The 21,711-nt window shown below is 47.1% G+C and overlaps 1 protein-coding gene across 4 annotated transcripts in view; it reads left to right on the top strand.

Moving 5' to 3' along the window:
- Positions 1–637: 637 nt before the first annotated feature.
- The window catches only part of MIA3 (MIA SH3 domain ER export factor 3), a 57,706-nt gene continuing 36,632 nt past the window's right edge, over positions 638–21,711 (top strand). For all 4 annotated transcript variants that reach the window (XM_080824267.1, XM_080824266.1, XM_080824265.1 and 1 more), the window contains exons 1-6: positions 638–787; positions 4,100–4,233; positions 8,570–8,656; positions 11,314–14,080; positions 16,330–16,572; positions 19,164–19,309. In XM_080824267.1, coding sequence (XP_080680393.1) covers positions 655–787; positions 4,100–4,233; positions 8,570–8,656; positions 11,314–14,080; positions 16,330–16,572; positions 19,164–19,309 — 3,510 coding nt within the window. In that variant the 5' untranslated portion in view covers positions 638–654. The remainder of the gene's footprint in view (positions 788–4,099; positions 4,234–8,569; positions 8,657–11,313; positions 14,081–16,329; positions 16,573–19,163; positions 19,310–21,711) is intronic.

The following is a 21,711-nucleotide window of genomic DNA, read 5'->3' as shown; positions in this document are numbered from 1 at the left end:
CACCCAAGGCTCAAAAAGAGACCGAGCCGGCCACCGGCTCATTTTCCATCGCCAAGCCACCATTCCACTCATGCCCCTTCCAATCGAAGGGGATCGTAGAGGGGGCCCCCAAAGAACCCCTGGGAGCCCGAAGATGGAGCCTGAAGCCAGAGACTAACAGTGGCAACTCGTGGGAGGGATCTGGTAGTTCGTTAAAGGGGGCACCAAACCAAGAATGGGGGTGAGGGTGGCGGGGAGGCTGGTTCGGGCTGGACCAGAAAGGAGAAGCTGCGAGAAGAAGCCAGAAAAGGACCCCGTAGCGGGCTGGTGGGATGCGGGCTCAAAGGTCGCAGAGAGGGGTGAGCGACGAGTGCCGCAGCGCGGAGGGCGAGTGAAAAGGGACCGGGCGAGCGAGGGGAGACCGGGGAGCCGGCCGCGGGGGCCGCAAGCGCGGAACCGCGCGGAGGACGGAGGTCGGAGCGCACGCCCCCTCCGGCGCCCGCGGCTCCCAGCCGAGGCCGTGCTGACGTGTCGCCGGGAACGCCGCGGCCTGCGGCGCCGCCCCGCCCCGCCGCGCGCCCCGCCCGCCGCGCTCCGCCCTCGGCCCCGCCCGCCGGCGCCCGCCCGGCCTCGCCGCCGCCTCCGCGCCGCCGGCTCCCCCGCGGTGACCACAACATGGCTGCGGCGCCGGGGCTGCTCTTCTGGCTGCTCCTGCTCGGGTCGCCCTGGCGGGTGCCGGGCCAGCCGCGCGCGGACACGAGCCGGCGCTTCGCGGAGCACAAACTGTGCGCGGACGAGGAGTGCAGCAGTGAGTGGCAGGAGGGCGGCGGCGGCGGGGCCGCGCGGGGGCGGGAGCTGGGCAGCCCCGCGAGCCGACTGGGGGCGCAGGCCGGCCGGGCGGGCGCGGCGCCGGGGTGGGCGAGTGCCGGTGCCCCGCGCCGTCCCGTCGGCTCTCGGCGCCCGCGGGCCCTGGCCAGGGGGCTGCGCCTCCCACTTGTTGCCGGCGTTTCCTTCCCTCCGCTGATCTGGCGGGATTTGGGGTGGCGGTGGCCCCCGGTTCCCCCAGGGACGGCTCGCGGTGTCCGCTCCCCGTCCGGCCCCGAGGGGAGACGGAGCAGTTGGGGTGCGCGCCGCGCGCCCTGGGCTCTCCGCGCTGCAGCGAGCGCTCTCCTGCCCCCGCCGCGGGGACCTGGGTGGGTGCAGTCGGGGCGCAGACTCGCGGAGGGCTCGGCGGGTGCGTTCCCGGCCGCAGGCTGATGGTGGGGTCGGGGAGGGCGCTGGCGCTGCCCCTTCGCCCTACTCCTTCTCTCGGATTTGGGGCTCGTGCCGCCTTTTGACAGGGATTGGAGTTCGGGTTTGGGACGAGCCCGGAGCCCAGGCGTGCAGGGTATTCCAAGGTCTCCGCCTCGGCTCTGCCTCAGTCTTGTCATTTCTGTGCTTGGAAGTCTCCTTGCAAACAGCCAGGCGGGGAGGGCACCTAAGGAAGGCCAACGTCTTTCGCTGTCGAAAGAGGCCAAGAATCTGCATCGGCCACCTGGGACCGGCAGCCTCCTTTTTGCGCAGGAAGCGGAATTGTGCCCCAGTCCTGGACTGGGGGCGGGGGATGGACTGTGGGCGGTGAGGAGGACAGAGATCCCCGGAGTCAGATGAAGAGGATTCTTAAAGGAATCATAATAAATATTTATTTATTTTCATAAACCCGACCAGCCTTAGCCTTAGTCACTTGTGTTGTTGGAGTCTCTTCCCATGTGTTTGTGGGACCGGGATCATGCTTGGGCCTCCCGGAGGGTCTTGAATAACCTTGTAACTTAGAGATCACCGCGTTCGGAAACGGTTGTTCAAAAATTGTAGACAGCACGTATAGAAAAATGTTCATGCTGGGAAGGCCGTATGCCCGCAGTTTAGCTATTTATATTCAAATTGGTGCTATTCAAAACCAAATTTCATAGTTGGGAGAGTTTGAATCTCCCCAACGCCGTGAACAGGAAGCGAGGAGGCATCGTTGTGTTAAGCCATTCCTAGAGGTAACCCGGGGCTGAAACACGTCAACCAACCCCACCAAAGCGGGGCCACTTCTACGCTTCTCCCCTTCAGTTTTCTCCGAGCAAACCCAGATGATGAGCAGACAGGGTTGGCTAAGACAAAACGTTTGCCCCTCTTTGCTTCCAAGCACCCCCCTACTTGGATTCCTCAGAACCGGTTACCTGGAGAGTCACATCGCTGATGCTTCCCCAGTACAGAGATGCGGGGTTGGAAGGGCCCTTACTTGTCGCATGAGTTGAGAAATGGCATGTGTCCAGACAGACAGAACCAAAACACAAGGGGCAGCAACCCCGTGGGGTCTGGGACTGTGTGTTGCATAAAGTATCTAGTAAGGTGTGTGTGAGAGAGAGAGAGAGAGAGAGCGAGCGCTGTGTTTTTCAGAAAGTTGTTACACAGTGTGTGGTAATGTTGTCATCTAATTTATTGTTACAACTTTTCAGTGATTTCTTCTAAGTGGGAAACAAACATTGCCATTTCCGGTTGCAATAGAATCCCCAGTCTTTAAATTGTCCATCACTTTCAGCCTGGCCTTTCCCCCAGTAGTATCTGAATTAGGTTGCTGACACGTATGGATTTCAGCTTCAAAACCCACATCACTGCCCTCGTATCTATCTGTTCGTCCCTCAGATATGTATTTAAAGATACATTTTATTTTTATTTATTTTTTAAAAAGATTTTATTTATTTATTTGACGGACAGAGATCACAAGTAAGCAGAGAGGCAGGCAAAGAGAGAGGGAAGCAGGCTCCCTGCTGAGCAGAGAGCCTGATGCGGGACTCCATCCCAGGACCCTGGGATCATGACCTGGGCCGAAGGCAGAGGCTTTAACCCACTGAGCCACCCAGGCGCCCCTAAAGATACATTTTCATGTATTTATGGCTCACTGGCTTTAAGAAAGGGTGTTCTTTCCATGTCGCCTTTCTTTCTTCTGCTATTTAATTATATCTATTATCCACTTCATCTTGTATCAGAAACTGTGTATTTGGCCACCAAAAAGAAAAAAATGCTGCTTCTACTAGTTTCTAGATCAAGTGTGATTTAAGTCCTGCATTTTAAGACTGAAGGTAACCAATGCACAGTTCTCAGAGTTTTGCTTGTCCCAGCAACATGTGATGCCCACCTGTGATTTTGTGTGTAGACGTAAATATAGAAGGTTATCTTCCTCTCGTGATGAAACCTTCGTAATGTTGGGTACAGTGAACATTACTTTCTTTTTTTTTTTTTAAGATTTTATTTACTTACTTGACAGACAGAGATCACAAGCAGGCAGAGAGGCAAGCAGAGAGAGAGGGGGAAGCAGGCTCCCTGCCGAGCAGAGAGCCCGATGCGGGGCTCGATCCCAGGACCCTGAGATCATGACCTGAGCCGAAGGCAGAGGCTTAAACCACTGAGCCACCCAGGCGCCCCCATTACTTTCATAATAATTGGACGTTACCTCTTCATGTGATTGGACCGGTAATAGGATGTGATGTCCTTTCCCATTAATTTATGCAGATACTGTAGGGGGAGAACAACGCGATGAAGTCGACAATGTTTACTGCTTCGTGGTAGCACTTACAGTCCCTTAACGACAGTGCCTTTTAGTGTTAGTTCAAGTTAATTGACCCCTTGGGGGTTCCTGGGTGCTCTCCCCAGCTCCCTGTTACCTCTTCGTGTGGCCATGCTTAAGCCAGACAGCATCTGCCCTTGAATTCATCCAATTGTGCCATGAAGCTTTTTATGACAGAAGAGCAGAGATTGAGGACAAGAAGGTTAGAGAGGGGACCTAGAGTTTCTTTTGACACCAGCTATGTTTGGCGGTGGACTCACTGCTTTTTGTTTATCCATAGGGAAAAACAGGGAAAGTGGCCATCTCTCTGCTCGTAGGGGGATGATAAATGACGATAAAGCTCTAAGGATTTTAGATACTCAGAGCCTATGGATTGAGAGCGATTGATTCCAGAGAGCGCTGGAGAAACTTGGCTGTCGTTTACAGAATAGAGGACACCCTCCTATTGCCTGATAAATCAGAACGGACTGTGAAAGTTGAATCCTGATACCTGTTCTCTCTTTTTTCCCCCCCTGTCTTTGCATACAGTGTTAATGTACCGGGGGGAGGCTCTAGAAGATTTTACAGGTCCGGATTGTCGTTTCGTGAGTTTTAAAAAAGGGGACCCAGTGTATGTGTACTATAAACTGGCAGGGAGACCACCCGAAGTTTGGGCCGGAAGTGTAAGTACAAATTCGACGCACTTTATCTTCTTACTTTTTGTTGGCTTGTTTAGCACTGTAGAAGGAAATACCTCTTTTCCTGGGGTCTTTGATGGAGTTCACTGGTCCTCTCTGCTAGACTGGGAAAGCAGAAGGTGGCTGTGTGTCCCTGGCAGGCGTCAGGCCTGGCCCGGGGAAGGGGCTCTGCTCTGTTCCTTCAACAGAACCAAACCGCTTCCGGTTGCTGCTTCTCAGCGGGAAGTCCAAGGCCTTATTGGCTGTGAATGCTGCATCCATAGGAAGGGTTGTAGTGGCGAAACCTGAAAATTCCAAACTTTGTTGCTTCACGACAGAAGGGTGCATGAAGCATTAGACTTAATCCTGCAAACCTTGTGCAGAACAGTGTTTCACGTGTTCACATTTGAAGTTCACCGTATGTGTATTTTTTTCTAAATTATTAATATTTGTGGAAGATTGGCAGCTCTGGGACCAGTTACCTAACCATACGTACTGTTACGAGTCTGTTACAAAATCAAGATGTCCTTTTCATTGTGTGTGTTTTGTTTTCTTGTTTTGTTTGCAACTTCTGGGTCGTCCTTTTCCTGCTCTTCAGACACCTGTTCCTGGAGGTTCCCCCACCTGCTGTCTTCCCAGTGGGTTTTAGGGGGCCCAGAGGGCAGACGTGGAAACCGATGACTCCATCACGCTCTGATTTTTGTCAAAAATTTTTTTTTGTTCAAGTATAGTTAACTTAGAGTGTTCTGTTAGTTTCTGGTGCACAGTGGAGGGACTCCACAATTCTGTGTGTTCCTCAGTGCTCATCACCATAACTGTACTTTTAATCCCTTTCGCCTGTTTCACTCCTTCCTCCACCCACCTCCCCTCTGGCACCCACCAGTTTGGTCTCTGTATTCAAGTGTCTGGTTTTGTCTCCTTTTTCCTTTGTTTTGTTTCTTAAATTTCACATACAAGTGAGATCATATGGCATTTATCTTTCTCTGACCGACTTATTTTTCTTAGCATTATACCCTCTAGGTCCATCCATGTGGGTGCAAATGGGAAGATTTTGTTCTTTTTTATGGCTGAGTAATAGTCCGCTCTGTGTGTGTGTGTGTGTGTGTGTGTGTGTGTGTGTGTGTACACCACATCTTTATCCACTCATCAGTTGGTGGACACTTGGGTTGCTTCCACCTTTTGGCTATTGTAAGATTTTATTTACTTATTTAGATAACGGGAGAGTGCGCTTGCAGGGGCAGGGCGGAGGGGGAGGGAAAGGGACAAGCAGACTCTGCCGAGCGTGGAGCCTTATGGGGTGCTTGATCCCATGACCCCGGGGCTCAGTCCCACGACCCAGAGATCATGACCTCAGCCAAAATCAAGATCGGCTGCTCAACCGACTGAGCCACCCAGGCGCGCCATTGGCTGTTGTAAATAATGCTCATGCTTTTGATGTTTTTGATGAGGAGATTCCCTAGGAGGGACCTAATTGAGAGGCTGATGAGTTCTTTTCCTTTCCTCTCTAAAAAGTGTGATGTGTGGACTGTTTATTTACTGAAAGTGTAAGAGTTCTTGATGTCCTTAGGATTGTTCTAACTTTTAGGAATACCCAGTCCCCACTGTCAAAACTTTTCCTCTCAATAAAATACCACAGCACGGAAAGTAAGGCTTGAGAAACCTACACAAGGAAAAATAGATTAATTTTGTTGGTGTTCCAGGTTCCTAGGGGGAACTCTTGAAAGACCAACTAACGGGTCAGGCTCAGCCCTTGTCATTTGGGCAGAGCCCTGATCGAATCCCTAGATACAAAGAAGGATATGTTCTGTCTCCTTCAAGTCAACCACATGAGATTTCTTGATGGTTTTTACTCTTGGAAAGTTTTTTCTGTGTACCTAGGCTGCATGTTTTTTGTACAGTAAGGTGGTTCAGTTGGAGCATTTGGTACGTGAGCTCGACTTGCATTTTCCCGTGGCCGAGGTCACCGCTCCTGCTGCCTTCTTAGGGAAGCACTGCTCTCAGCACCCAGCCAGAGGGCTCTGTGCTGTTTGATGATCACTCCCATGGCACCTTGTTTGCACTGCTCACGTGGCATCCCTTTTACTGCTTTGTATTACAGTTGGTTTATGTACCGTCTTTGCTCCTATAAAGTCATAAACCCCGTAAGGGAAGGGCCCGTGTCTTACCCACCTTCCTTTTGAATATTCCCTTTCAGGGCAGAGGCACTTAATTTACATTTGCCTGATAGTGGCTTATGCAGAATTTATTCTCTTGAACAAATGTTCTAATTCTCAGGAAATCAGTAGTTCCTTGGCAGGGATGATATAGGGAAACAAAATTAGAAATAAAGCTGACTTCCAGTCCTGAGGGTTCATGATTCTGAACCTCTTTTTTTCAGATCCTAAGACACAATACCCCCCCCAGTGTAAAAATAGGGATTTTTTTTCCTTAAGATTTTATTATTTTTAAGAATCTCTATACCCAACATGTGACTTGAACCCACAACCCTCAGGTCAAGACTTACACACTCTACCGACTGAGCCAGCCAGACACCACCAAAAAATATGGAGTTTTATATGACCTGTGGTGTCAATGGACAGAGACTACACAAAGACAAATGTATTTCCTTTATCCGTGTATTTCTGATTTCTCTCCCTTTTCCAGATTTTCTTTTTCTTTCTTTCTTTCTTCTTCTTCTTCTTCTTTTTTTTTTTTTAGATATTATTTATTTATTTGACACAGAGAGAAAGAGACAGAGTACAAGCAGAGGGAACAGCTGGCAGAGGGAGAAAGGAGACTCCCCAATGAGCAGGAAGCCCGATTCGGGGACTCGATCCCAGGACCCTGGGATCATGACCTGAACTGAAGGCAGCCGCTTAACTGACTGAGCCACCTAGGTGCCCCCCCAGATTTTCTCCTAATAAAATTTTCCTGAAAAGGAAAAAAAGTATATTTTCCCTCAGTCTCTCCTCTTACTTCATGAAACTTACGCTTTAAGAAATTAAAAATTCTCTTCCCTTAGCTTTCAAAATCATTCTTGTTTCTGTTTTTTAGTTTTGTGTTGGAGTCCTTTTTGGTTTTGTAGAGTTTTAGATTTTAGCTGCCAGTGTAGTAGTTTTTAATTGCCCTGTCTTATCTCATCTTCTGGACCATATTCTAGTACAGAGACTGGCTTTCACATATTTGCCAGGTATAACAGCAGCACTCCTAATGAGGATATTTTAGGAGTTGGTGATAAGATAGCCTTTCTCTTTGGTGTGTCGGGTCAGCCTCCTTTGAAGAGATCTGCTTTCCATTTCAGATGCAGCCAGTAGAAGACAGTGTATGCGTCTCAAGAAGATACACTTTATGTATTTTAGCCATTAGTGCTGTAGTGGTGTTGTTTTCTCTAGAAGTTTACTTTGCATGAAACTACAGCTTGATGTATACATTAGTATGAATTTTATTTTCTCCCCCAAATACTGGAAAATCTAGTTTTTGAAAAAGCTACTATAGCCCATTCTATCAATAAATATTTGCCTTTTATTAATTGATCACATATTTTAGGAATTTTATATTCTTTTTACTTAATTTTCATGGTTGTTTATTGGTCTAAGAAAGACTTCTAAGTACCAGTTGATGAGCCAAAGCTCTGACATGTACTGGTAAATTATCGCTAGAGGTTATTTGCAATTGTGTTTCTAGCCAGCTTTCATTTTTTTTTTTTAAAGATTTTACTTTTAAGTAATCTCTGTACCCATCATGGGGGTGAAACTCACAACCCCGAGATCAAGAGTCACTCACTCTTCTGAATGAGCCAGCCAGGTGCCCCTGATTTGCATAGTAACAAAATATACAATAACTTTCTCTTACGTAGGTCTTTTATCTACTTGAGAAATCTAACTTTATGCACTCTATGTTTAGAATTAAGTGGCATGTTGGGAGTGCCTGGGTAGCTCAGTTGTTAAGCATCTGCCTTTGGCTCAGGTCATGATCCCAGGGTCCTGGGATGGAGTCCTGCATCCGGCTCCTCGCTCGGCAGGGAGCCTGCTTCTCCCTCTCCCACTCCCCCTGCTTGTGTTCCCTCTCTTGCTGTCTCTCTCTCTCTGTCAAATAAATAAATAAAATCTTAAAAAAAAAATAGAATTAAGTTGCATGTTGAAGGGAAACTTCCGTGGTTTTAGAAAAGTTGGCTTTAAGATATTCTGTACTTAATTTTCATTGGAATAATAATTTGTGTAATCTTAAGGGCAACTATCTGTCTCTTGTGGTTATGCCTCCCTACCTATCTGTGTATTTCCTCTCACTGCTGAGAAGTCTGTCCCTTGTATTTCCCACACAGAATTCTGATTGGTGTTTTTCTTTTGCCCATTCTTTCATATAGGTGGGGCGTATTTTTGGATATTTTCCAAGGGATTTAATCCAAGTAGTCCATGAATATACTAAGGAGGAGCTACAGGTTCCAGCAGATGTAAGTTATGGACTTTTTTTTGGTTCTCAATTATAAGTTGCCTTTGAAATCCATCAGTGACAGTCAGTTAATGATTTTTGAAAGTCTTTGTGTTTTGGCCAGGAAAAAAACCAAGTTCACATTTGTGTATCAAGTTTTAATTTAGAATCAGATTACCTTTGAAAATAGAAAAAAGAAGAAAGAAGAGTCTGAAAAGAATTTATAGGAGACTCTCATTATTTGGTAATTGTCTAATATGTGTACTCATTAGGGTTTTTCTTCGCTGCTTTATATGAGAAAAAAATTAAGAATTCAGTATCTTCTTATTTAGTTACTTTCATTTAAAAAAAATATATTTATTTATTTTAGAGAGCAAGCACGCGTGAGCAGGGGGAGGGGCAGAGGGAGAAGGAGAGAAGCTGAAGCAGACTTCACGCTGAGCGCGGAGCCCAACACAGGGCTCGATTTCATGACCCTGAGATCATGACCTGAGCCAAAATCAACAGTCGGAGGCTTAACCGACTGAGCCACCCAGACACCCCAAGAGGTAAATCTTTTTAGAAGCAAAAGGAGAAGGTATCTCAATTAGAAAGCCACTCACTGGATAGCCTTAGACATTTTAAGTATAAAGAAATCAGGGAAAATTGAACCCTAAGTTATGTACTAGGCCACAAATGCCAATTTACGTTGGTTTTCTTATTACTGAGTCTTTAGTGATTTCGGGGGTGTAGTTATGCTGTAGGTTTGGAACAGGGAATTTGAGAGACTTGGAGGAGGTCTGGTCTCAGATCTGCACAGTACTGACTGCGTACCCTGCACAGAATTCACTGAGTGCGCTGACCTGTAGCTCTGTGCTGGTGAGGATCCTCAGTCCTGCTAACTATTTTCTGGAGTTTTAAAATTTATAGTGATTGACACTCACTTTCATTCAAGAATCCTTGAGCAGTTCTTTGCAGGGCTGCAGAACGTGCGTGCTCCTGGCCTCAAGCCATTCTTAGATGAGATGGACAGAATACGTGGTGTCCTAGAGCCAGTGCTGTCCTTCACGTTTCTCCATAATCTCAAGGGTCATAAAATCAGCCCATTACCTGTCTGGCCTCATTCCTAATAAAGACACCTCCCCCCCCCACCCCCATCGAGGTGTGAGACAGCAGTGCATCGGCCCCGGTGACCTCGCTAGTTTGGGAGCCTGCCTTCTTACTGTAGCTCCCCCCGCACGCTTCCCTCAGTATTAAGAAAATAGCTTGGGGGGAGCCTGGGTGGCTCAGTGGGCTAAGCCTCTGCTTTCGGCTCAGGTCATGATCCCAGGGTCCTGGGATGGAGCCCCGCATCGGGCTCTCTGCTCAGCAGGGAGTCTGCTTCCCTTCCCCTCTCTCTGCCTGCCTCTCTGCCTACTTGTGATCTCTGTCTGTCAAATAAATAAATAAAATCTTTAAAAAAAAAAAAAAAGAAAAGAAAATGGCTTGGAAACACAAGTGATGAAAAGAAGAAATCATCCATCCCTACTGCACTGGTCAGGGGCTCCTCAGACTTGTGAAAGTTTAGTTAGGAGAAGAGAATTATCTTTGTTGGCTTTCTAACTTTCCCTCTGTGTATGGCCCGTTTTATGTCAATTTGCTTATTACTGGAAGAAAGGAAGAATATAGATTTATAGATTGTTCTGAGAGCAGATATTAATGACACCTAGAACCCTGATTTAGAGTTAGAGCATACTCCTTCCTGAATCTTGTTTTCACGGTGTATTTGAGGTAAGAATTAAGTGGGGAGCCCCCTGGACACCCTTCTTTGTGCCTTTATATGTTTACTTCCCGTGCATGCCTCTGTGTTTTAATAAGATACTTTATAAGCTGATCAGTCTTTTCCATATAAAGAAAATATGAGCCAAAAAATTCTGTGTAGACTTAGATCCTGACAGCAGGGAGATTCTGCCTGTCCCTAGCGGGGTAAACAGAAGTATAGCCCAGAGGGCACAGTGATAAGGAAGCTGGGTGGTCTTCCAGCTTTTACACAAACTGTTATGAGATGAATTCCTAGAACATCAGGCATAGGTACTGGGAGTTGGGGGAAACCCAACAAAGGACGCCCTGTTTTTTCTCCACTTGTGCTCAAATTGAGAGACCCAGGAGTCAGGCACATGGAAACCAAACTGTCACTATTATTTATTGATTAAAGCCTTTCAGTGAACATGGCTCAGGTTGCAGAAATAGTGGGCTTTCTAACTTTGTAGTCAAGAATAAGACAGACTGCCTGGCCACAGACAGAGAGCTGCCTAACGGGGGGCCACCCCCAGGGGACTGTCCCTGTAAAACTGACAGTGAGGGGGGCGGTGTGGGGGGCGGGGAGGAGGATATATGTTCCCTCCAACGGGTCCCAAACAGAAAATAGGGATGGTGCAGAGCAAACACCAGCCACACGAATCATGTTTCCTCTGGGGGAAGAGACAGGAAAGGGCAGTCAGGAGTAGTACTTAGGAAGGAGTCCTGCATGGAAGAAGGGAGCCAGGGAAAAGCGGATTCAACTTCTGTATCCCTTCACTACCCAAGAAGAGCTGTTGCCCAAGGTGGGCACAGACGCCACTCTAGAGCCAATATGAGATTCCCTCTGTTGCTAGCGTGGGTAAGAGTTTGCTCTTATGATACTTAGTAACATGCTAACTTTTTTTTTTTTTCCTCTTGTAGGAGACAGATTTTGTTTGTTTCGATGGGGGAAGAGATGATTTTGATAATTATAACATAGAAGAACTTTTAGGATTTTTGGAATTGTACAGTTCTCCAACTGGAGATTCTGAGAAAGGTATAGAAAAACCTCAGCATGAGGACACCCCTCCTGAAGCATTTGAGGAAAGTGACATTGAACCGGAACCGGAAGAAGTTAACTCAGAGGAGAGTGAAAGCGTCTTCTCAGAAAACACTAAGGAACTCAAAGAAAGATCTGAGGTTCAGAAGAACCACCCCCATGTAAACAGTCAAGCAGGTCACGCTCAGGGAGACCCAACTTCGTTTGAACCTTTTGAGGAAATGCTACAGGATAAACTAAAAGTGCCGGAAAGTGAAAACAACAAAACCAGCAATGGTTCTCACGTCTCGAGTGAACAGGAGAAGATTGATGCTTATAAACTCTTGAAAAAAGAAATGACTCTGGACTTAAAAACCAAATTTGGCTCCACTGCCGATGCACTTGTATCCGATGATGAGACAACCAGACTCGTTACTTCCTTAGAAGATGATTTTGATGAGGAATTGGACACTGAGTATTACACAGTGGCCAAGGAGGAAGAGGAGAACGAAGAGAACTTTGATGAGCTGCTGTTACTGACCTTCACACATGGTGAGGAAGATGTGAAACCTCCAGCGACGTCTGGAGTTGAGAACTATTCAGCAGATAGAGAGCAGAGTTCAAATGAAGAGGACAAGGCGGAGGCAGCTCAGCCCCCTGGCATCAAAACCTATGAGGAAAATGTAGTAACAACCTGGGAGGATATTATCCTCCCCTTCACGGAAGGTGACAGACAAACAGGTGTGGATTTAGGGAGCTCTGATTCAGAGGAAGGTGATGGTTCGTTTGTCCCAGGTAGCGAATTGGGGAAATCGCGCTCAGCCATGGATTCTATTGACCCTGAAAAAGCAGAAGATAGTCTTTTGACGGTGGATGGTTCTAAAGCAAATAATGACAAAGACCCGGAAATTCACATTATAGAAAAAGGGAGGAACGTTGAGGAATCTGAGAGGGGCCTGGCACAGGCCGAGACGGGGCTGGAGGGGCAAACGCAGGAAGGCATGACTTCTCACAGTTCTCCTCAGAGCAGCGACCCTGGCTCTTTGCCAGCTGCTGGAAGGGGTAGAGAAGTGTTGGCATCAGCCTTTGACGACAAAGAAAATGACCTAAAAGGAGCGGCTGTTCATATTTCAAAAGGAATGCTCCGTGAAGAAAAGCCTGGAGAGCAGATTTTGGGAGGGGGCTCAGAACGTGAACCAAAACCTGAAGCTTCAGAGAGTCAAGTGAACGAGGAAAAGCCTGGACGGGCGGCTCTGGGTGTTGCACCACCGCTGGGCGGTCACCAGCGCAACGCGTCCAGAGACGGTGTGGACGAAGTACCTGTTCTAGCAGGGGGACCACAGCCGCACACGCTGTCAGTGGAACATCAACGTGAGGAATTTAAAGAGGAACGGCTTCCTCAAACTCAGGACCCGCCTAGACCCTCCCCTCTGGGTGAAGTCGGGTCGCCAAGAGAACCGGAAGAAGAGGGTCCCATTGGGCGAAGAAATCTTTCGCGGCCACAAGGAAGGGAAGAGGCGGCCGCACACAAGCAGACGGGTGAGGAGAGGAGGCCCTCGGGGGACAAGGCCCAGGAGGGCTCCTCTGGTGAAGAGGTTGCTCCTCACAAGCCTATGGCGGGCTCTCGGGAAGTGGAGGCAACAGGCCAGACAGAGAGCCCGCAAGGACCCGGTGTCCCTACCGAGAGGCCCGAGGCAGAGGACGATGACAGCCCCCAAGAGCTCCTGGAGGATGAAAATGCTCTAAGTGCAAAACAGTCTAAAGGAAAAAGCCCTGAGCTCCAGGGCGGGCGGTTAGATGTTAATCTGCAGGCCCCCCCAGGGGCTGTTGTAGGCGCCATTAATCCTGATGCAGAAACGGAAGGAAGCAGAGAAGAAACTGGTAAGATTTTGGAAATTGAAAGACAAAGTGAAACTTTGGGCAGTAGGGCAGACCCAGGGGGCAGGGCGGTGGAAACAGAAAGCCCTCCTGGAGCTCCGAAAGCACAGAGGGTCTCTGAAGGCAGGGACTCTCCTGACAAGAAAAATCAGACTCTGGAGTTGGGTGAAGTGTTTCAGAATCAAGGTACGGATGATTTTAGGGAAGACCGCGCTGACGAATCCACACGGCAGCCGGGGGTAGAAGAGCTCTCGGAGGAGGACCAGGAGGACTTTGAGGGGATCGCGGACACAGAGAGCCAGGGGATTGGCGCCGAGGGGCACGAAGGTGACCGGCCACCCCGGGCGCCGGGTACACACACCCCGGCTCGCAGCGACGATGCGGGGGACCTGCCTATAATCGGCAGCTTCTTTAAAGACCAGCAGTCTCTCCAGAGGTTCCAGAAGTACTTTGATGTCCATGAGCTGGAAGCCATGTTCCACGAAATGGCGTTAAGGCTGAAGTCCGCGCAGCAGGAGAGCCTGCCCTATAACGTGGAGAAAGTCCTGGATAAGGTCTTCCGAGCCTCCGAGTCCCACATTCTGAGCACAGCGGAGAAAATGCTGGATGCCCGTGCGACTGAGAGCAGAGATCTGGGAATGAAGGACAATGATGTATTTGAGGAGGCGGCGGTGCTGGACGATATTCAAGACCTGATCTATTTCGTCAGGTACAAACACTCGGCGGTGGAGGAGAAGGAACCGCTGACCATGGCCCAGGGCCCGCCCGAAGGCTGGGGCGGCTCCATGGAAGGTAAAGTGCCCACCTGTGGCCTCGTGGGGGCGCGCCTGAGAAGCGGGGGGGGGGGCGGGGTGCGTGGCTGCTGGAGGGCTTGCTGCCTTATTTCTGAAGCTCTGACCAGTTTACAGTGTGCCTGAAGGTAAGGGACAACAGACCTGTGACGTCCACGTGTCCCTTCCTGCCTTCTTTCAGGCCAGAGCGTGGGTAAGGATTTCTCACTGTTTTCCCCTTCGGACAGTTGGGACTGGTGGCATTTTCGAAAGGAGACATGACAAGCAGAGAACGAGAAAGCTATAGACAAGAAAATGATACACCAAGTAAACCTGTTAACAAAATACATCATATAAAATTATGAAAGGGAACTTTTTTTTAACTTAGTAAAAAAAATTTTTTTTTTAAAGTAAGCTCTACACCCAACATGAGACTTGAACTCATGACGCTAAGGTTAGGTGTTGCATGTTCTATTGTTTGAGCCAGCCAGGCACCCCAAGTACATTCTTTTTTTTTTTTTTTTTTTTTAAGATTTTATTTATTTGAGAGAGAATGAGTGAGAGAGAGCATGAGAGAGGAGAAGGTCAGAGGGAGAAGCAGACTCCCCAAGGAGCTGGGAGCCCGATGCGGGACTCGATCCTGGAAGTCCGGGATCATGACCTGAGCCCAAGGCAGCCGTTCAACCATCTGAGCCACCCAGGCGCCCCAGTAAATTCTTTTTTTAATTGAAGTCTGGTTGACACACAGTGTTACATTAGTTTCAAGGTGTGCAACATAATGACTCTGCAAGTCTATGCAGTCCGCTGGGCTCACTGCAAGTGTAGCTCCCATCTGTCTCCTTGCAACACTATTACAGCACCACTGAGTGGATTCCCTATGCTGTGCCTTTTATCCCTGTGCCTCTGAAAGGGCTCTTTGGAACACAGTTTCGTAAGCACAAACTAACTACTCTCTGACCAAGGATTAGTTGGCATGATGTTTATTTTTTATTTATTTTTAAACACGTTTTATTTGTTTGAGAGAGAGAGTGAGCAGGGGGAGGGATAGAGGGAGAGAATCTCAAGCAGACTCCACGCTGAGCTCGGAGCCTGATGTGGGGGTTGATTTCTTAACCCTGGCGTCATGACCTGAGCTGAAGCCAAGAGTCAGATGCTTGACCGACTGAGCCACCCGGGCGCCCCAGGAATAACGTTTAAATTGATGCTTTGCCTGAGTTTCTTCATCTAGTCCCTACCCCCCACCCCCGCCCCGTTTTCATCTTTCGTGGGTTTCATGTTCTTTCTTGCCTCTTTGGAGCAGTCACTTAGGTCAGTTAAATTCTGCTGGGCCCTAGGATTCTTGCATTCAGATTAATCAGTGACTGAACTGGGGATGCAGAGCTCTCTGATGCAGCACTTGACACATAGAAGCCTTTTTGTAAATAGCAATTGAATAGACCCTGAGCCAGTATCCTGATATAACTTGATTCCTCGTTCTGTGCCCTGTTCTGTGTCCCTGTGCTTTTCAGACTGAGGTATTTGAACAGAGACATATGATAGAGTACCAGGGGGACGTAAAGTCACAAGAATAAATGTGTCTTCCCAGAGGACCAATTTTTCTGGAGAATCTGGGGAGGGGAACATTTTTGTGTGTAATCAAAGCAGATCTGTTTTGCATTAGAATGCAAGCACTCTAATGAATTTTCAGGATAAACTATGAGGCTTTAAAGTAATTCGTCTTTGCTGTGGGTTGCATTGGGCCATGGCCTGAGCCTCTTGGGGAAAGAAGTGGGTTCCCTCTCTTTGACGATTGGACATGCTCTGGAAATATTTGAGAGGTACTTTAGACTGCTTTTGTACATAACAGGCTTCTCTGTGCTAGCTCTGGGAAATAAGCATGCTCGTGCATGAAAGAGTTCATGGTCTTCCTGCACAGAGTAGATGTTTTATGTTTCTGCACTTGACTGGATTCTCTTCTGTACCTTTATCTGTGTGACCATGTGTTGGTTTGTCAAGGAAAGTTAGGTTATTGAAGACCCTACCGTAGATGTGTTTGTTTATAAAATACTTGGAAGAACGGTTGCCTTATAAATTTTAGCCATCTGTGAAGTGAGACAAAAGCAGCTGAAACTCTTACTTCCCTGCTCATTTGTGCTCCCTGCGGTACCAGGATGTGGAGGGCAGTAGTGGAGCGCCGGGGGGTGGATGGTGAGGCAGAGCTGCCCAGTGGGAAAGGCAGAGGGGGGAGTGTCAGCAGGCTTTGCCAGCCCAATGCATTCTTCTTCCCTGTAGGGAGTCAGCCACACCTTGAAGATAATTTCCCACAAGATAACCCAGAAGACAATTTCCCGCAAGATAACCCAGAAGAGAATTTCCCACAAGATAACCCAGAAGACAATTTCCCACAAGATAATGCAGAGGACCTTAAAGTACAGATTCTCAAAGAGCCCAGCCAGTTGGATCAACCTGTGACTGGTGACAAGGGTGGCCCAGACGTGTCACAGGAGCCAAATACTGAGAAAGACGTAGACCCAGGTAAAGCTTGCAGATTTTTCTCTATGAAGTAGAGGTATGTCATAAAGAAGAGCTTCTACGCTCTTTTTTATTTGTTCTTTCTTTCCCCCCCTTTTTATATTTATTTAAGTAATCTCTGCACCTAGTGTGGGGCTCAAACTCATGACCCCGAGATCAGGAGTCAAATGCTCTACCAGCTGAGCCAGCCAGGCACCCCTGGACATTTGTTCTTAAAGGTAGGAAATCAGAAGGGAGAATAAAAGAGGCTCAATGAGTGAGTTTGAGAAATAAGAAACCCCAGAAGGGAAAGAAAAGCAGGAGTCAAGGCGGGTGGAGATCAGCAGTACGAAAAAGACCAGAGACTGTAACCAAAAACCAATGTTTGGCTGTCATTACTTATGTGAATAATTTTAATCTAAAATATTATTCTAAAAAGCCTTATGTTCTAACACAGTAGAATATAAACAGTTTTCAGCCAGACCAGAGGCATCAGAAACTCTGGGGGAGGAGACCAGCAAGCTGTGTTTCACTGGCCCTCCCGGAAATTCTGATCCCTTGAAAGTTTGAGAACCACTGCGCTGAAACTCACAAATTCTGTGTTTTCTCCCCACTCCTTAGTCCCGTCCACCCTGCCCTGCCCCCAGTAGATTACACTGTGGCTTAGCTCTTTTGTTCATTTGCTGCCTAGACGTGAAAAGAACCTTTTTAAAAACAGCGGAGGGGACATTTACGCCTAGTGTCTCTCCATAGGGAACAGTGCAGGACTTGGCAGGGTGTGGTGGTCCTGAGTGGCCGGTCCATACAACTGCATCACAGAGCACAGCAGTCAGTCAGTCGAGAGCAGCTCATTTCCCTTGAATTGAGGAAAATGTTTAAAACAATAATCCAGCCCCGGTAACGGTGTCACTAGGTTTCTAATGAAGAAGAGCTGGTCGTGCTGTTTGGCGTGTCCGCTGTTGTGGCGTGATTTCATTACTGTGTTTGTGTTCTTAGAGGTTGTGGTCTCTAACCGTGGCTGTAGCATTTCCCTGTGATACTGTAAGACCTGGTAGCCCTGGCTGGACCCTCCCCCTCTCTTCAGAGTACGGGAGAAGTCAGCATGGGGAGGAATTCTGCAAAGTCGAGAAGAAATGACATGTCAGACGTCTCCCGTGTTCCAGGGGAACATTCATGCATCATCCTCTCTGGTTCTAAACTCCTTTCAGTCAGAAGGGTTCTCCTTACTGAAAATGAGTCATATACCATGAAGTCTTGTTATTCTCTTGCTCAAAAACTGTCAGGGCTAGGAAAAGTTCTGCTTGCAGAATTAAAAACAGATTTTTTGCCCTGTCCTTTAAGGTCTGTCACAAAATAACAAAATAACTGCCTTTACAGGCTCATCTTCACAAATATCCCTTCTTGCGTCTCCGACGTGGAGATGCTTGCCTGACGCAGGACACTTCAGAGGTCAGGTTCCCAGATCAATAGTGAATGGAATGTCCTGGCTGGAGGAGACACAGGAAGCCCCGGCCCCACCCATCACTAATGGCTGCTTGAACTTCTAGTGGTTTCCTAAGACGTGTCCCAAACTCAAGTAATTCAAACTGAAATCTCCTCCCCATCACCTCCGCGGGTTAAACCCTTTCAGGCAATGCTGGAATCCTTCCTCTTAGGCAGATCCCCCAGACTGTCAGCAGTTCCCATTAGGGTGTCTGGGCATTTGCCATATTCTCTTTTGTGGAACTGTCATTAGTCCGTTCGGTCAGCAGCTACCAAGTGCCTGCCAGGTGCCAGACGCCGGGCTAAGCATGGGACTATCCCACCTGCAGGTCTGCACGCTGACACTCACTCATGGTTTGCCTGACGTCTCTAACACAGTGCTTCACCAGCACTAAATGTTTGTTAAAGGCAACTGTGTCTATGTGGAAAAACAAAATAATTCCGCCTTTCTCAGTTCCCACGACTAACTACTGCTCAGAGAGCAGTTGCCTTGCCAGGGAGGGACATGATGGAGGTGTTTGGTGTGGGGTAGGTTGTGTTGGAGGTGCGTTCATTTCATAGCGGAAGGGTATGTTGGCTCTGATGGGCATTCTGAATTTTGTTCTCTTTATAATTTTTATTTATTTTTATTTTATTTGAGAGCGAGAGAGTACGAGCAGGGGGGAGGAGCAGAGGGAGAGGGAGAAGCAGACTCCTCGCTGAGCAGGGAACTGGATGCAGGGCTCAGTCTCAGGACCCTGGGATCATAACCTGAGCTGAAGGCAGACTCTTAACCGACTGAGCCACCCAGGTGCCCCTTCTTTTTATAATTCTTTAAAAGAAAAATTATATAAGTTATATAAATCTTTATATAAGACATATAAAAGCTATATATATATATATTTTTTTTAGTAAATATTTTTTATTATTTTAAGTAATCTCTATCCCCAGCATGGGGTTCGAACTCATGACTCTGAGATCAAGAGTCACATGCTCTACCTACTGAGCCAGCGAGGTGCCATTAAACCATATAAGTCTTTAAGAGAAGCCACTGACTAATATTCAGTGGGCACTCAATAGATATTTTAAATGGAGAGAAACAAGTCTTACTCTAAAGCCTAAAATAAAATATTAATTTTCACCCTCAATTTTAGGGATAATTACAACAGAAAGCAGTCCTGTTGATGCTGTTGATGCAAAAAAGCAACTAGAAACAAATGCTGAAGAGCCAGCAAGTGTCACACCTTTGGAAAATGCAATTCTTTTAATATATTCATTCATATTTTATTTAACTAAGACGGTAAGTTCGACATATATAGTTTCTTCAGATAGAATGTTGATTGATTACAGTTTTTGAGTTGATCTTGAGCATGAGGTAAAGAGCTTAAAATGTCTTTATGAAAATTTGTGCCGATCCTTTATGTTAGCCTCTGAAGCAAACCACAAGTGTATAATTTGATGGGTGCTTAGCGCAGTTCCGCCCTTGGAGAGGATCTGCGCTGTGTCAGTCCTGGGCGTAAAACATGGCTCTTCCCCTCCAGGACCTCTTAGTCTTTCAGGGAGATAAGGACTTCCCCTGGAGGCATGGTATGGGCAGAAAGTTTTTACCTGGTGGTAGAGTGAGGTGTTGGATAAGTCGATCCATCGTGGTGGGAGGATGGGCAGAGAAGGTCAGAAATTAGCCGAGACGTGTTTTGGCGGGAGTTGAAGGACGAATGGGAGTTTGATGTAGGCTGTTGCCAAATAGAAGGGATGGGAGGAGGGAGATGGGGGTGGCATGCAGTCAGGACGAAGAAATAACATGGAAGCTATGACAAAGAAAAGGCCTTTTGGGGAAGTGGAGGAAGCCTTGTTGGTGTAGATAGAGCAGTCAGTGGGGGTGGTCTTTGGAGGAAAGCTGGCCAACCGTAAAGGAAGCTGTGTATCATGACAGGTAGTGTTACATTGTTTGGGATGGGGATCCTTGGAAGGTTTTAAGCAGGAAAGGGATGTGGTTAGATTTGTTTCTTAGAAAGAGCCACTTAGGACACAGTATCTATTCAGATTTATCTTTCTTAAAGGAGTCATGATCCAGATGAAACATTTAATCTATCTGGAAGTAGATCTAAGCTTTTTAGGACTTAGCTCCCCCTTGTGGGATTTGTTGAAATTGGACATTTTTCTTGGTAAATTGTGGGAATGAGCAAGCTTTCAGAAGTTGGAGGCCAGGTTGTCCTTGGACCTGTAGAGAAAGTATCCTTCCCCACACGAAAATATTTTTCCATTAGGTTCTGTTATTTCAAGACTTGCATAGGAAAGAGTTTTTTTTTTTTTTTTTTTTCTGTTCCATAAAAATGCATGAGTTTTGAGGCAGGATGATCTTGTTTCAAATCCCCAATTCATCCTTTAGAAGCTTGGGCAAATTAACTAAACTTTGTGTAGTTGTCATACATCTTCAAATGCAGATGATGCCTACTCTAGTTGTTGGAAGAATTAAATGACTCAATGATAAAGTGTCTAGTGCCATGCCTGGCATTTTGTAGGATCTCACCCTCTGTGCACTTCTCATTTGGGTGGTCAGAGGGCAGTGTAAAGACATTGAATACCTGGGGAATTCAGGAGAAGGGCCACCAGGATGGGAAAGATTTTTCAGTTTTCTCTATGGCTGTGGCGGTTTGCAACCACCCAGGTAAAGGTATGTATGACCTGTGCAGTTAGAATAATGAAATTTTCAGTGATTAAGGCAATCTCCAAATTCAGATTTGATCATCAGGATGAATCCTTGTCACTTCAGAACTTTAACGGGCTCCAGATGTGGGAGGAATTCTTTATTTTCTTTGTGGCTATGCACAGAGCCCTGTTCTAGGTCTGGGTTGGGGGACACAAAGGTTATATAGGACAGGGTCTCCACTTGTGGGATGGTGGGAGAAGACACAGGAACGGTGAGGGAAAAGGGCACAATGTTACAAAGCAACATTGATCTGAAAGGTGTTGTCAAGAAGGCATTTTGATAGCCCAGTATGTACAGAGTGTTGTGTTAGGAGTACAAGATTCTAAGAGGTACAAGGCATGATTCTGATTTTGAAAAGGTTTAAGAAAATGGCATTTCAGATATATATAAACATGGGGGAAAATGGAAAATATTTGAAATCGTTTCCATGAAGTATCAAACAGTATAGATAATTATTTGGTAGGGCTGGGGAGGAATGGCGTGCTGGCTTGTTCCGGAAAACTGAACCAGGAGGCAGATTCAGGGATCCCCAAGTAATAGAGTCTTAGAGCAGGAAGGGACCTTCAAGGGCAGCTTGGTTAGCTTAACAAATTGTAGTAATTTCCTCTCCTGCACCCTGGCAGGTAGTTACAGGATCTGGGCGTCAGCAGTTCCTAGCATGAGTGTCCTAACCTTACGAGGCCACTCACTGATTGCTCTCTTGGCATGTTCATTCTCTTATTGACTCCAGATTTTCTTCCGTGTGACTCCTCCTAGAATTGAATTCTTTTTCTACATAATAACACTTTAAACATTTGAAGTTATGCTTTACCTTTTTAAAGTGTTTTGTTGTGGAAAATTTCAAACGTACAAAAGCAGAGACAATTGTAAAATGAGCCCACGAGCGATTACCCGGCTTAACAGTAATTTCTTAGTGTCACCCAAGGTTGGACACATTCGAAATCCCCTCTCCTGCTTTTTAAAAATTGCTCTTATTCAAATCAGGATCTTCT

Source organism: Martes martes (assembly GCF_963455335.1).
Source record: "Martes martes genome assembly, chromosome: 15".
Classification (NCBI taxonomy): Eukaryota; Metazoa; Chordata; class Mammalia; order Carnivora; family Mustelidae; genus Martes; species Martes martes.
This window is presented reverse-complemented; position numbering and strand designations above follow the sequence as displayed.